This window comes from Sciurus carolinensis, chromosome 9, assembly GCF_902686445.1.
Source record: "Sciurus carolinensis chromosome 9, mSciCar1.2, whole genome shotgun sequence".
Classification (NCBI taxonomy): domain Eukaryota; kingdom Metazoa; phylum Chordata; class Mammalia; order Rodentia; family Sciuridae; genus Sciurus; species Sciurus carolinensis.
The window spans coordinates 41,918,990-41,935,517 of NC_062221.1; the positions used below are offsets into that span (position 1 = coordinate 41,918,990).

The following is a 16,528-nucleotide window of genomic DNA, read 5'->3' on the forward strand; positions in this document are numbered from 1 at the left end:
GTTTGAAGAGAAAACAATCTTACCTAAAACATGTCCTCGAAGTAGAGTTTGCTGTCTCTTATTTATGTTAGTGTGACCAAAGAATGGATATGCTTAATTGCACGTTTAATTAAATGTGAAAACACTTCACCTATGTTGAATATTTCCTGTTTGCTGAGTGTTCTCATGGGTTTAAAGTACATTTATATAATTTTATTGATTTAATCTCTGCTACTGGTAACTTAGTTCTGATCTTTTTTGTTTTTTGGTACTGGGGATTGAATCCAGGGACACTTAACCACTGAGCCACACCCCCGGCCCTTTTATTTTATTATTTTAAAATTTTGAGACAGGGTTTTGTTAAATTGCTTAGGGCCTCACTAAATTGCGGAGGCTGGCCTTGAACTTGTGATCCTCCTGTCTGAGCCTCTTGAGTCACTAGGGTTACAGGCATGTGTCAACACACCTAGCAGTTCTGTCTTCTTAAAACAAAACAAAAAACAAATAAAACACCTAAGGTTAGTAATACTAACTTCCCAAGTGTTGGCAGGGAGAGATGAATGTTAACAAGTGGTATTTACTTTTTGAGGAACTAGTTCTACTAAGCATCAGCAACACTTCATATTCCCAGCCTTATCTTATTTATATATTAAATTATGTTAGGGGGATTTAAAATGCTTTAAAGATGATTACAAAACCATTATAATGATTGGGCTACACATTTTTTGGTAATCATGGGATTCTCTAAATGCAATTTGAACTTGAAAATTTGCAGTGGCCCTGTCCTATTTCTTAGAACTACCTTCTTTCTCTCGTTTAGGCTCAAATCACTTACTGTGTGGCTGTGACCGAAGTACTTAACTTCTCTGTGCCTGTTTTCTCTGGCTGCAAATGGGATTATCAGTATTTATCTCAAGACCACTGTGACGATCCAATGAGTTAATTCATGTAAAATACTTACACCAGTGCCAGACAGCACACATCCCTATGTTTGCTCTTTTATTCTTAGCCCTATGACTGTGAGGACAACACCCCAGCATCCTTCCATTGTCACCAGTCTTAAGGAACAGAGCATCTGCTTTTAAGATTGGGGAGCAGAAATTTGAAGTCGTGCTTGCTTTGTGATTATATTCACTTACGTTGTTTAAGGACAGGGATATGTTCTGAGAAACGTGCTTTTGGCAATTTGGTGACTGTGCCACCTTTGCAGAGCACACCTGCGCGGGTGGAGATGGCTACGACACCAGGAGACTTAATCTCATGGCACCACTGTCGTACATGTGGCCTATTGTAGCCAAGAGGCCATCACGCGGCACATGACGGCACAGCGTTCTTTGTGGGAATTATCTTCTGTATATTTGAGTTAGATAAGCCAGTAAGAAGGTCAACAGGGTTGTCACCTCCAGGGAGACTGTCGATAAAAGGCTACCGGAAAGGTCTGTGGAGCAGTTTTTGTTTTGATTTTAATAAACACCATAATCACACTACCGCTAGCAAATTCAGTGTATTTAAAGTATTTTATGATATCTACTTTATAGTACCATTATTTCCTTTAGTAAACACACACACACACACACACACACACACACACACATACGCACACACACACACACAGAGCTTTGTCATATCTCAAAACAAAAGTGCCTGACAACCCAGCAAGAATCAGAAGAGGAGATCTGTGAAGTAACAGGGTGACTGAGCTCTGGAATACAGCAGGAGGCTTGGGTTGCAGGCTGGCCCTACCACCGAGGACGGGCCCAGACTCTGCCTGGTTACGCATCTGGAACAGGCATGCGTGGTCTGGATGGGAGAATCTTGCACATATGAGCAGTTATGGTTTTCCTAATGGACCCATCTGATCACTGCTTTACTATGAGAACTCTAAAGGGTGCACAAAAAGAACAAGACTGACCATCTGCTTACAGGAAGAGTCATGCTGTCCCGCAGAAGGCCCTGGAGAGAAGCTATGGCGCTGAGAGTACAGGGCAGGTGTGGAGGAGCAGGTGGGCAGAGAGAGGAGGAGGAAACCCGAAGGAGATGATCTACCCACGTGGGCAGCAAGGGAGACACAAGGAGGTATCAGGGTCCCGGCCTTACGGTTCACTTGTTGGTGGGGAAAGGAGATGGAATGAGAGCATCCTTGGTGTCCTCTGGTTACCTACTGAGACCCAAAGTGGCACAGCAGAGCTGCCTGCACACCAGTGGCGCCCCAGCCTCAGGGCTCCCGCAGCACCAAGGCCTGTCCCCATGCACTGATGGGAGAAGAGCCAGGGTCCTGTGAGTGAGGTCAGCAGCAGCCTTTGCCTCCCGCCCACAAACTTCAGTGCACAAGGAGAAGTGTCCTCACTAAGACACTAGATGTCTTGTGTGTTGCAGTCAGCAAAGTTGGTTGAAAATGACCCTCACTGATGGTGCCCAGTGAAATGAGTTCAGAACCCCATGTCCACGACAAAGGCACCAACTTTGGTAAAGTGTTGATACGCACACCAAGAAGAGCACACCTGACCTAAGAGTCGCGTAGGCAGAGAACAGCTGGGAATGAAAGAACACTCGGGAGTTTTATTTCTTTGGGGTGGGGTAAGTAGGATTCCTCTCCTTTAAAAATATAGAAGTCGGGTGTCCCAGTGCACACCTAGCAGTTGAGGCAGGATGATCGCAAGTTCAAAGTCAGCCTCAGCAACTTAGTGAGGCCCTGAGCGACTTGGTGACACCCTGTCTCTAAATAAAAAAAGAAAAAGGGCTGGGGATGTGGCTCAGTGGTTAAGCGCCACTGAGTTCAACTCGCGGTACCAAAAATAAATAAATTACTTAATTAAAAATAAATAAATAAAAGAAAAATAAAATGTTTCATTTCCTTCTAAACACTAGAGTCTATTAAAGCAAACACCAGACTATTTCAAATCACTTTGAATCTGGTGTTTTAAGATCAAGTACTCTGAAGTGCTTACATATTTTCACTTAAAAGCTGGAATTCTGTTGCAGAGCAGCGGGGGCCAGGATGAGTATCGGGTGTATGGCCTAGCTGGAGGCTGCACTGTCAACCAGTTGCAAGGGCAGGAATTTTAGTGAGAAATGGGCTCTCAAACCGCCAAGTGCTTCTCCTTGCCCTGGTCAGCACGGGCCTCCTGTTCTGACTGCTTCCTTTCCCCTCTGGAAGGCGTGCACCCAGGATGAGGTGAAACTGGCCCGGCCTCCTCAGTTTCTAAACCTCTCCAGCTTTCTTCAGCATCATCAAAATTAGTTCTCAATGTCAAAGGTTTGAAGTGGAAAAGTCAGCTTTCATTTTCCCTTGAAGTGTCTACTTCTCCAGCAAGGTCAGTGGGGGGGTCTTTGGGGAACAGGGTGACTGAAAAGCCACAGTAGCTCAGGGCTGTCACTCACTCTTCAGTGGGTCAGTGCAGCTTTCAAAGCAGCGGTGCAGACCAAGGTCAAGATGAAAGCAGACCTAGCTTGCCAAACAACTGATTGGGGTTTCAGAGTTGGGGAGAGGCGGCACCTGGGGCAAAGGGACAATCTCTTGTCCCAAAACGGAACAGTCACTACTCAGCAGGGCCATATTTTATCCTTTTGGAAAAGAAGCCAGAAACCTAAAGGTACAGTTAAATCAACACATTTTTAAAGGCTGGCAATTAATACAAAGATTTTAAGAATAGTGTGTGGTCTCATTGTGCCATCAGATACAACACATGGTGGATGGTTTGTCCTTCTCTGTGATAAAGCTCAAAATATCTAGCCTGGAGCAGAGGCGGGAGAGGTGGAGAAGGTGGGACAGGGCCCAGGAAGTAAAGCCCCCTGTATACAGCAGGCTCCAAGGGAGGCCTGACACGATGACAGGCAGAAACCTAGCAGGCAGGGAGCTTTGGAGTGTTCTTGTGACTTCCAGGGGAGGGAACGAGCGGGCTCCTCTTCCCAGGAGTCTGATCTAGGGAAGGGAGAGGAATGGGGGCCTCCGGCGCCCTGGGATCACATGTGAGGCGGTGCCCAATGGAAGGCTGTTGCTGGGGAGAGAATGGTGTCTCCCACCACACTGACCCTCTGAGAGGAAGCAAGCAGGGAAGCTCTGCCTCCTGTTACCAATAGCAACTCACTCTCCCCTCGCGGGCCTGGCAGCTGGGAGGCTGTCGCCTCTTTCCTGGCAGTCTCCTTCCCTCTCTCTCTTTCACCAGGGTTGCTATGTCATTACCAGATGACTGGTATTAATTAAGACTGCTCCCTGTGTGGAGGGGGGGCGAGCCTGTGGGTGGAAACACAAGAGCACCCCCACCCCGGTCTGATCATGGAGTGCCATGAAAAGGGACAAAGGGCTGTCCCTTCCTGGTCTAACTGGCCAGGATGTGTCTCTAGGAAAAGGATAGGAAGGTCACAAGTGGGCAGGAATCAGCCCCAGTGCAAGAGGACCAGAGACTGAAGAGCACATCAGGGCAGATGCACCACTTCCGCAGAAGGAAGGAGGAAGCCATGATTTTTGTTATAGAGTAAGATACAGGCGTCCCCACAGACATACACAAAAGTCTGACATCTGGTATAACCAGTCATATTCTCTCCAACAATTTATGCTGTACCTATGTGTGGCCATAATATTTATATAGTGCTTTTCTTTGTAATATGTCACCTTTTTATAAGAATAAGCTTATTAAAAGCAATGGTTATATCACTGTCCAAAAGAAGCCAATATCACCTGCCATAAAGAGAAAGCAATGGGAAAACCACAGAAAAACTACAAATGCTCACGCCTGAGAAGTCATCTCAGCTACTACCAGGTGTGTGTGTGCACTGTTGAATCATTGCTGAGGAACAAAAGAAGTCAGCCACCCTAACAGGCTGACGCTAAACCATCCCCTTCTCTGATAAGATGTTCTGTGCAATCAGGAAAGATACCACTTGGAGTTGTAAGTCAGAGTTTTCATGCCATTACTTGGGCTCTGCCACCTGTTTTACCTAATAGCTCCGTACCCGCCAGGTGTGGGGCAATGATGTGCTGTACAAATACCAGGTAATGCAGCTACTATTCTAAGATGAATGACGGCACGTGGAAAGTCATCCACCAAGCCATAGTTATTACAAGTGTAATCCATTCAGCAGGACCCAGGGGTCTGAGCTAATTCAAAAGCGATTCACAGGAAAACTTCACCCGTAGATCTGCAGAACACAGATGACCAAACTCACCACTTCTTAGACTTGAGCCGAGGCGCTGGGTTCCGGGGGATGAGGAAGAGGGCTCTCATGGGGTGCATGTCACAGAGAGCTGCAAGAGACCAAAACAAGGGCCAGCTCCAGTTAGGAGGCCAAAGCCAGGCCAAGTCCATCCTGCTGTGTAGTGAATGCTGCCAGATGACCTCCTGGGTTCACACAAGCCCAGTGAGCCCAGGGGCAGAGGATCTGAAAGCTTCCATCTGGCATGCACTTACAAGAGCTGGTGTCTAATTAAAAGAACCTCATTAGACACCACAACTTTCAAACATATATGTTAACATTTCTAGGGAACACTCTTACTTCACATTTAAGGAGAGTAAGTTAAAGTGTCAACAATCTTTATTGTAAATAACCATCTGACATTCAAAGCACACATTCAATGACAAGTATCATGGGGACAGTTGTCTTTAGTTGGCAACAACCTAAGCCACAAAATAGAAGGTATCTGATAATCCAAAGTATAATTTCTTATACACTAACGGCTCATCCAGTCTCAGTATTTTTCTATGTGGATTTCTGGAGTCCAAAGTACTATCCCAGAATATCATTCATTGTTTCCACATAGCTTCTTAGGTTTCGTGTAGGGTTTTGTTTTGTTTTTAATTTCACTGGTCCCAAGAAGACCGGTGGATGAAGGCAAACAGAGTCTGACAGAAGAACCAAGTTATAAAATATCTCAACTTATCAACATGTCATTATCATTTCCAGCGAAAGTTCTCATATATTCTTATTTTAATCAAAATATTTTATTCATTTACTTTTCAAACAGCTGGGACTACTTTTCTTCTTTGTACCTAGACTCAGAATACATGCTCCTTAAAAACCACCTTCTGTGGAGGGATGTTTATTTTTAGCCCCACCTACCATGCATCAAGAATGATAATACAGTTTTAAGACTGTAGTATAATGTTTTTCTGATTCATAAATGCCTACTAATATTTGTGAATGAGAGGAACTGTGTCAACGAATACTCCAAACCAATCATGGGACGGATGAAATCAACCAAATCGAGACCGAGAAATAAAGACTATGATAACCTCACGGTAAACAGCTGTGACCCGTCCTTCAGATGAGAAGCATGTTTTAGGACTAGTCCTTTCAGAAGCAGGCACGGAGGTGTATCAGACATGCAAGGACATTACTGGGGAAAATTCCAGTGTGAAGGGAATTGGGGAGGGATCCAGGAAGGCTGGGCAGGTCCTCAGGTGGCCCTCAAGTCTGACTGCCCTGAGTCCAAGGCAGGTCAGCAGAGTCACATGGGGTTGCTTTGAGTCTCAGTTGTCACAAAGAAATCTTGTCTTGCAGGAAAAGGTGTGTCTTATTGTCTCCCAGACATGTTTGGTCTCTGATGGGGAGTGTCTCTTGGGAGAAGCAGGCTCAGTGCCATTTCAGCAGCTGAGCCGTGGGTCAGTGGCACCTCCTCCATGGAAGCCTGAGAGGCATATTCTTATGGCCACCACACAGAAGACAGCAACGCTGTGCCATGCCAGTGTGCCAAATCTTAAGGAACTCAAGAGGCTCTCAGGATTGCCGGTCCTGGTCACCATGCCTCAAATAACAGCATGGAAATCTAAAAATCTAAACATCAATATTATGAGAAAAGTTAGAGTTGCCTGGTGTGGTGGCACATGCCTGTCATCCCAGCTACTCAGGAGGCTGAGGCAGGAGGATCAAAAGTTTTGAGGCCAGCCCAGGTAACTTAGTGAGACCTCCCATCTCAAAATAAAATGAAAAGTCTGGGGTTATAGTTCAGTGGTAGAGTGCTAGCCTAGCATGTTCTGTTTAAAAAAAAAAAAAAAAAAAAAAGGCAGCAATTGAATATGAGTGTGTGCACAACCTGGCCCTGAAAAATCAGCTTTTGAATTTTTGGACATTGGAGCTTATAGTCTTTGTGGGTTGCTCCCGGTTTAACATTAGGTGAAGAGAAGTTCAAGAATAAACTACACACCAAATCTGCAAGACAAATAAGACTCCTCAGGGTTTGCCTTCATTTTTTTTCTTTTTTCCTCATAAAAACAAGATCCTCACACTGCTCTGAAATGAACGGATTCCTGGTTAATTTAAGATGACTCTGCTTTCTAAATATGCCAGCTCGAATCCACGCAGGGCTCAGTGTAGCAGAAGTAAAGCAACTGCAGCTCCTGGCATGGAACCCGAGTCCCCGCAGCGTGAACCAGCAACAGATTTCACCCCAGAGGAGGATACTTACGGGGCGCACCTTCTGCCATCTCAATGGCGGTGATTCCCAAAGACCACAAGTCACTCTGAAAAACAAGGAAGGTACACACACATGCATAAATTCAGTCAACAGAGGAGCACTTAGTTAAACCTGGAAATGGCTTCAGAGCTGCCTGTGGGAAAATCCGTCAGTTGTCCAGCTTACCAACTTCATTCCCCCACTAGGCTCCAAGGCAGAAGAGCCTCGTTCACTTTTTACTGCGGATCGCTTGCATGGTGCTTGACACAGGGCAAGTTTTCAACAAATATATGAAAAATGAATACAAGGTTTTAAAAATGAATTCATCACTGAAATTCATCTGTCAATGGAACCACATGAAGTTATTGCTATTTCTTCTGAATGTCTTTATTGAGTTAAAACTGTCATATAACAAACTGCACATATAGAAAGTGTACCATTTAATAACATATGACACATGAATACTCCTGAGATCCCATCACCACAATCAAGATACCCCCAAAAGATCCCACTTGCCCTCCTGTAGTCCCTCCTATCTCTGGCCCCACTCCACTGTCTGTAGGCAACCACTGATCTACTTTCTGTCACTATGGATTAGTTTGCATCTTCCAAAGTCTTCTATTAAGAGTCATAAAGAGGGCTGGGGATACAGCTCAGTCGGCAGAGTACTTGCCTTGCAAGCACAAGGCCCTGGGTTCGATTCCCAGCACCACAAAAAAAAAAAAAAAAAGTCATAAAGATAATGCCTTTTGCAACCAGTTTGTTTCACTTAGCATAACGTTTTGAGGTACACCCTAGCAGCATGTACCCGGACTTCACTCCTTTTTATTTGCTCAGTAGTATTTCATCGGATGGACATGCTGCAGTTTGCTTTCACTTGTTGACAGACATTTGTATCATTTCCAGTTTGAGCTAGTAAATGCAAAGGTGCATGTTTTCCTTTCCTTTGAATAAATACCTAGGAGTGGAATACAGCTGAGTCAGATAGGTTTATCTATATTCAATGTTTTTTAACCGCAAAACATCAACTTCATATGGCTTAATAAGATGAGGACAGAGAGACTTTGATAATGGTGTTCACTGGTTTCTCTCTAGTGCTTAGAAGAGAGTTGGAACAGTTGTAGGTGCTCAATATGTTTGTATATGGATGAACAAATATCCTCCTTCTTGTAAGTAGACTATTATTGGAAATAGAGATCTTTATACCTTTATATTCTTGCTTATGCTCAGACTGACTTTTTGCTCTGCTCAGCATTTTCTAGACCAATGATTCCCTTTTAACCTGTGCAGTATCCATCTCTAACAATATGCTTTTTCCATACTCTGTGTCTATGGCTCAGTGGTCTCTAAAGATTGCAGGAGATGGGGTCAAATCAAGAGATGGGAAAAATCAGGTTAGGAAACTTCAAAAAGATATTTGCTCCTTTTGTTTCTCAACAGATGGGTTGGAAAACCTAATAGAAAATTTAATTCAGTGGCCCACGTCCTGATGTATTCTGACCTTCCTTGCATTTTAAATATGCGTTGTGTATATTATTCAAAACCTCACCTGTAACCTCACTCGAATCAGAGAGATCAAAGTTAAATTTCCTTGCTATTCCCATCAAACAAATGTCAAGGGCATATAAAAACATAAGTAATGGCAAGAGAACTATGAAATTCATGCTGAGTCATTCTGTACAACTAAATTTTTCAGTATCCTGTGAGTGACCCCCAGGCCTGTTCAGTGTTGCAGCAGAGGCCTACACAATGTGGAGGGGACCTTCCGGGGCATCTGGTCCCTCCTAGCCTGCAAGCTACCTTACTGCAGGTGCTGGGCACACGTGACCCTCACACAAGGACTAAAGTGGTAGAGTTTTTTCCTGTTACCAGTTGTCAGATCAACCGGGGATGACAAGGCCCCCTCACAGGGCTGCTGTCCTTGGGTGCCAGGTAACTTCTCTGCCTGCAGCGCAGCTCGAGATGGCAGCTTGTACCTTCTGGTTAGGCTTCAAGAAGGATTCAAAGGTTTCAGGAAACACGCACTCCCCACTGTGTGCACAGCCTCGCAGTGGACCCTGTCTGCCACCCTGTCTGCTCTTGGCCTTGCTCGGGAGAACATTTCTGGAGCTAAAGGGGAAGGCCTGGCCCACCTGCCACAGGCTGGCACAGGAGCAGTAATGGGTAAGGACGGAACAGCTCTCTCGTACCTGGGGTTTTATGGTTGGGAGACAAAGACAGTTGCTCAGGAGCCTGATGCAAACACTGAGTCACTCTGTGCAGGAGGCGTCAGGCAGGAAACAGAGAACAGACTGGAAATGGAGGGTCAGTTCCAAAGGTCCCTGCGCTATTTTGACCGCCAGGCCCTGGCAGTTCTGCTAGCATGTCTCCAGGATTCCTAGGAACTGCAGGTTGAAATGAGGTGCGAGCGTGATGGAGGAGGCCACGCTCTGCCCCGGAACTGCCACAGCAGGGTCAGCGCAGACGGCCTCAAGTCCAGGAAACTGAGCTGGTTGAACAATCCACACACTGACAGGGGACATGCTGGAAGGCAAGGGAAGGGTCCAGGTTCCACCTCAGGTGTGGCAGAAAACGCTCAGAACTCCCAGCACACTCCTGCCTTTGGGACTGTGTTCAAGCTATTCCCAGCAGCACCTCCCAGTGACCTGCAGGCCGTCTGACTCCCCTCCACCAGGTCTTCCTTTAAGTCCTACTTTCTCAATGAGGACCTGGGCCGCCTCCCCCAGCGCCCTCCATCCCCCACCTTTCCCAGGACAGTCCCCCAGAGAGTATCACTTTCTAACATGCATTTACTCATGACCAATTTACTGTGTTTTGTGTTTGTGGTTTGTGTCCCTTGCCCCCAGCACACACATGTGCACACTCCCCGCCACAAGAACGTAAGGCCTGCAGGGCAGGGATCTTCGTTTTGTTGACATACATATTCCAAGTACCTAGAACACTGCCTGGCACTAAGGAGACACCTAACGAGGAGGTGCTGAACGAATGAACGAGCAAGAGACACGAGAGAAAGTGCAGGCCCTGAGTGTCTGAGGGCTGGCAGAACCCTGGGAGACCTTCTCATGCGACCTTGCACTTCACAGCTGGGGAAGGTGAGACAGAGCCCAGATCATAGCGCAAAGAAGCACCAGCATCTTTCAATAGAGCTGGGTCTCCTGCCTTCCAGGTCAGTCCTCTACACCAAAGAGAAGGGCTTGTGTACCTACCTTTATTTTTTTTTTTAAGTCAGGGGTGCATAAAATAATTGTTCCAGATTCCTACTTCATAGATGACTGACAGTGCTGGCAATTCAATGAAGGTGCTAAGATGCAGTGAGGCACCCCAGTTCCATAGCATGGAACTGGCCTCAACACCTTGAGGCAACATAGATTGGTAGAGAGAGAAGAGGCTTTTTGATCAGACCGATCTGGATTTAAATCTGGGTTCCTAATTTAGCAAGCCACAGAATGCTGCCTAGAGCTCAGCTTTCTCAGCTGTATAACACAGGCAACTGATACACATGTGTTCAGGTGTGCTCCCCTGCACAAACCCAGCACATGCTGCGGCTCAAGCGTATTGATTTCCTTTTCCTCTAAACATTGCCTTTGTCTTTCTGGTTTAGTCTTCAGGGATTTCCCTCCATCTGGTTGTAGCTTACCCAAAAGGCACTTTCAAACTCCATTTCCATTGCTGTCTCTATTTTCAGGGCAGAGGAAAGCTACACTTGGCCCATCCTGACACTCCTACTGCAAGTGATGGATGTGACACAGTTCTAGCCAACAAGACATAAACAGACATCTTCAGGAAGCTTGTGCTTTTCCCCAAATAGGGAAATAATACAGCTGGTGTCCTACCAACTCATCTCCACTTCTTGGTGCCTTGAATCAAAACATGGTATCTGGAGCTACAGCATCCACCTCAAATTCACAAAGCAATAAGCTGACAAGTTATTGTTGACAGCGTAGAAATGTAGGAACCTAGATTTCTAAAGACATTGATAAGCACCATGTCAATCTTAGAGTACCTTCATCTAGGCTTCTGGGAATGGAAGAAATATAAATATATGTGTACAGCCAAAGGCATTCCTAAATGATAATGCCTATACAGCAATAATAAAGGAAGCAGCTTTTGACAGTAGAGGAATGGGAGATCTCAATTGTTATGTGATTCTGGATCCATTCTACTGAAAACAGAGAGGGTCATGGGACATCTGCCCCCCAAATGCTCCAACAGAGGTCACTCCATCCCAACTCCCTGTACCCTGTGTCAAGTCACATAACCAGGTCAGCTACTGCTGCTTCTTTTAGGTCTTCATTTTGTATCAGTATCATTGTTAGGATCTTTTTGTTGTTGTTGTTGTTGTTGGGGTTACCTTCTTTTCCAAAAAGAACATTTATATTCCTGGCCACATATACCCCTAGTTGTTTGTAAACTATGCTTAACTGCTCATGCTAGGAATGTTAAATGTTCCTGACGGGCCTTCCTTGTGTAAGCCTTTGGATACATTAGCCAGTCCCAAAGACACTTTAGAAGTTAAATATGAGAGAAAATACTCCAATTACAACAGGTAAGACAGACCACAGGAGAAAGGGAAGAGGGAGGAACAAGATAGGAGAGCGTCAGGAAGAGATAAGTTTCCTTCGTGGCCGTGGTGTGACTCATTTTGGCAGGAGCTGGGTAATTCATTATGCCAGAGGTGCTGCGTAGCCTGGCCCGTGGCATGATTAATTGCCCAGTGCTGTGTGCATTACAAACAGAACAGGGATACACTCTGGTGCCTCTGAGGAGACAGACACCAGACACAACTTCTGGTTGGGAGCTAGGGACAGCTGGCACACAGGCAGCTTGAACAGAACAAGAGAGCATTCCTTCTGGGGCTGGGCTGCCTAACTCAAGTGAAGAGCAGCACTCTCATAAGGCCAAACCAGCCACACAAGAAGAGAGAGAGAGGTCAGCCATCTGGGGAAAGACCCCAATGTGCCCCACGAGGTGGACAGAGGTTACTCAGTGCAGCCAGCCAGTCCCTTAATACCTCTGAGGTGAAGAGCACACATATCCCTTCAGGGTGTTGTGAGAATTCAGTAAGATAATATACACCAAGTACCTACCAGTACAGTGCACACAGTTGTGTTTAACAGAAAAGGGTTCAGACAGATCCTTAGATCAGTGGTTTTCAAATGGCAGCTCCGCCAGTAAACCTGAGTCAGGTCAGATGGCAGTGAGTCTAGGACTCATTGAACCAAGGCAGTCAGAAATAGGAAGTCAGAGGAAGCCGATAAGCAGAGACCATCCTCTTCCCTCCTCCATCCTAGTAGTCTCCCTCTGTCACCCCCTATTGACAGAGTCTGGTGAGAAATGGGATGGACAAGCAGAAATGGCCATGGTGGAGTCCTACCTAGCTCCCTGATTCCAATGCAGGGGTCAGCATGGAGGTCAAGAGTAGACAGACGACAGCTTAATCATGGGCACAACCAGGAGAGAGGATTCTACTAGGTTTCATAGACCAGAAAATAGTCTTTCGTTGGGTAACTGATTTGTGATTACTTACTTACTAATTTTGAAATATCCCAGTTGGAAAAAGGAAACAGTATTCACTGCATGTGTGGTCCCTAAGGATAGCATCTTGATCCAGTGGTAAAAGTTAGAAGCAGATTCTGGTTCAGTAGAAGACCATCAGAGGCATGCAATACAAGTATGAGGTCAAACCTCATGAAATTGTTGTTCTAGGTTGAAAATGGCCCCTCACAGCAGTACTTTTTCAAACAAAACATAAATATAAAACTACCAAGTTTATATATATCGTATATATTTATTATATATATATATTAATATAACAAGCTTATAGATTAAGTACTTGCCAAGTGTTAGGGATCACATTAATCTCTTTATATCTATTAACACACCTTATTCTGTTACAACTTTGTGATATAGAATTTATTATTCTCATTTTTATACAGGTTCAGAAAGGTTAAATAATTCCCTTGAAGCAATGTAGCAAACAGGAGGCAAAGTCTACGATTTAAATCTGTCTCGTCCGACTTCAAAAGACTCACTTGCTCATTAAGTCGCGTACTTACATTCTACATTATATATAAACAGAACTATGGTGGTGAGTTCAGGGTCACTGAGGATATCCCAAAAGAGGTAGTTATTAAAAATCCCATTTTAAACATAAAACAAACTGAACAAAGAACTTTCTGTAGTCCCCGTCCATCTACATGTTATTTGGCCAAAGGGAAACTACTGAACTTGGCCTCTTCCACTGGGATACGTGTGTTGGCTGGAGGAGGTGCCAGGCCTAACTGAGGGATCCTACGCAGGTGGGTGCACATGGAAACACAGGAACATGTTTAACAGGCGTTAGTTTCCTGTGGGTGGCATTAAGGTGGTCGTCAGTACCATCTTCTTTTTTTCTTTTGCACTGGGGATTGAACCCAGAGGCACGTTACTACCAGGCTACATCTTGAGCCCTTTTCATTTTTTTTGAGACAGGGCCTCACTAAGTTGCTGACGGTTTTACTAATAAGTTGCTGAGGCTGGCGTTGAACTTGCCATCCTACTGCCTCAGTCTCCCAAGTTGCTGGGTTTACAGGCATGCACCACCATGCCTGGCTATATCATCTTCCTTTTAACCAAATAGGGAAGGACCCCCACTTGGATTTCAGTAACCCCCACTTGAATTTCAGTAGGTAGAGGTCTGGACTCCATCGAAGTATAAATGCACCATTTTGCAGCCTGAATATTGTCCTCTTGGGTGACACCTGCATCACAGTGACTCTCCTGTTAGGCAGTTGCTCATGTCATCTCTGGCTGAGTCTCTTAGAAGCACTGTTTCCATCCTGCTTATTAAGTCAATACCTGGGATATGGAAGAACAAATTGGGCAGTTTTTCTATAGCCCGAATGCAATATTCACCCAAACACAAAAGAGATACCTGTGCCTGCAAATAATCCACAGCACCTGTGTAAAAACTCTGATAAACAGAGTGTAGATGAATAATATACAACATTAGCACAGATCTGGTCTGGGGATAAGAGCCCAGCAGGTGTGGGATGAGAGGATTGGCCCTCTACTTCTCTTCTCTTACTTCACTAGTTTGATATAAGTACAAGGCCTGCTCATGGGGAAAAAAAAAAACCAAAAAACAAAAAACATTAAAACACAACAGGAGGATACAGAAAATAAGAATTTTAAGTTCGCCACCCACATGCCCTATTCAGAGGTAAAATATTTTGGTGGTATTCCCGGTTCTTTTTAGATTTCTTGTGTGTGTGTCTCTGTGGCATGGGGTGGGAGAAGCTGACATTATGAGTACTATACTGTAAGTTCTATTTTGTACCCTACACTTGGCCTACAGTCTTGGGTTCTGTTTAGGTCCAACATATATGCCACCCCATTGCCAACATGGCTGCGTAATATTCCACTGGACAGATGCTCTAGTCTCTGTTCAACCTGTTTCCTATTGATGGGCATTTGGTCTCAGAGAACCATCTTTAGGGGGTGGTTTTGTTAAAGTATTAAGCACACAGAACTATAAAATGCTTGGCAGATTCCATCCAACCGAAATAAAATTCAAAGTAAGTTTTAAAAATAACAGTTTAAACAGCCTAGGAATTTTGAGTAGTTTTATTAATTTCAAATCTTTTGAATGCTTATTATTAAATGGGAAAGCTTTCATTATTGCCCCGCATACTTATCAGGGAAATGAAACCTTTCCTTTCACTTGAAGTGTTTTGACAGAATTTCTGAAAACAAGAAAGGCAGGGCCTCCAGGGGAAGCCAACACACCAGGCAAATGAGACTCTGGCATTCCTCCTGAGGAGGCTCTATGCAGAGAGTGACTTACTGCGTCCCGCAGATAACCCACAAGGCCAGGCTGCGATGACAGCCAGGAGCTCTCAGGTTGCTTTCCCGCGGAGGCCCGCATAATACTGAATGACTCCAGTTACAAAAAAGAACAAACAAAACAACTTTTAACAGTTGGTAAGACATCTTAAGCAAATCAAATAATATCAATAATCAACAAAAATCAAACTGTACTGTCCTCTCTTGCATTTTGCCTTTATTTTACAGCAAGGGCTCTTGTGGCAGGAAATCCAGAAAATCCACTGGCCTCCAAGTCCTCTTTTATTCTAAACACGCCTCTCGGCGAAGTATCTATCGCGTGTGCTGCCCCTAGTGTTGGCACCAGTGCTGAGGCGGGAGGCCCTGCTGGTCGATGGACCATCGAACACACAGGACCAAATCCTTGAGCTCTGATGGGGTCTGCTTCCACAGATAGAGCCCTGCTCACTCCTCGGACACAGTGGGTGTTCACTGAAACACACTGAGTGTTACCGTCAAGTTGTCCCTGGTGACAGACCACATTCCTTAGAGTATCCAAACAGAAAAAAGGATAGGACATAGTGCCAATAAAGAAGAAGAACTTTTAAAAAAAAAAAAAGATTAGTATTTTCTCTGGCCCACAGTTAAGACTGTGAAGCAGCTGAAATAAATCTTTAAAGAACTTCCAAACCTTCATTTCTGCTTGAGTTTCCTGATTCCCCCTTTGGTCATGCTCCTTCTTTTACCCAGGACAGGTGACCAGTGAAGCCCACATTCTTGACATGACTTTTTCTTCCTCTTGAACAGCCTACACTCATGACAAGCCTGATAAACTAATTCATATGAAGACCTAAATGATAAGAGGGGAACCTGCTCAGGTTTCTTGATTTTTTATCATAAAAGACACAGAAATAAATCTTCATTTTTTATAAATAAATCTTCAGTACTCTCATAGTCATGTAAACCTTCCAGTACCTCCAAGGTCACAGTGCGGCATCACGTGCCCTGTGGCTATTCACCAGAAACTACACACTGATTCCCAATGATATTCCTTATCCATTATCTGAGGAAGAGGACCAAGACGTGATTTTAATTCCAAGCTTTGGCTTGGCAAGAAGGAAGGCCTTTTCTAGTTATGCGTCTGAAAAACAAAATCTATCAGAGGGATCTACTCTGTGCCACAGAGCATAAGTCCCATATATAATTTATTGTCTCAATACAAAAAAGGTTAAGTTTGAGATAAGTCCCAAACACTCTGATTACTACTAGTACGTTATCAAGTAATCGAAAATACTTGTGGTCCAAACCTAGACTAGTTAGCATCTGTAAAATATAATGACAGTGTGAAGAACTGTT

The 16,528-nt window shown here is 44.6% G+C and overlaps 1 protein-coding gene across 8 annotated transcripts in view; it reads right to left on the reverse strand.

Annotated features, from left to right (window-relative positions):
* Tnik (TRAF2 and NCK interacting kinase) overlaps positions 1–16,528 on the reverse strand; it is a 377,067-nt gene that overhangs the window by 99,550 nt on the left and 260,989 nt on the right. For all 8 annotated transcript variants that reach the window (XM_047563560.1, XM_047563558.1, XM_047563556.1 and 5 more), the window contains exons 8-9: positions 7,382–7,436; positions 5,146–5,224 (exon numbers count right to left, since the gene is read on the reverse strand). In XM_047563560.1, the coding sequence (XP_047419516.1) occupies positions 5,146–5,224; positions 7,382–7,436 (134 nt within the window). The remainder of the gene's footprint in view (positions 1–5,145; positions 5,225–7,381; positions 7,437–16,528) is intronic.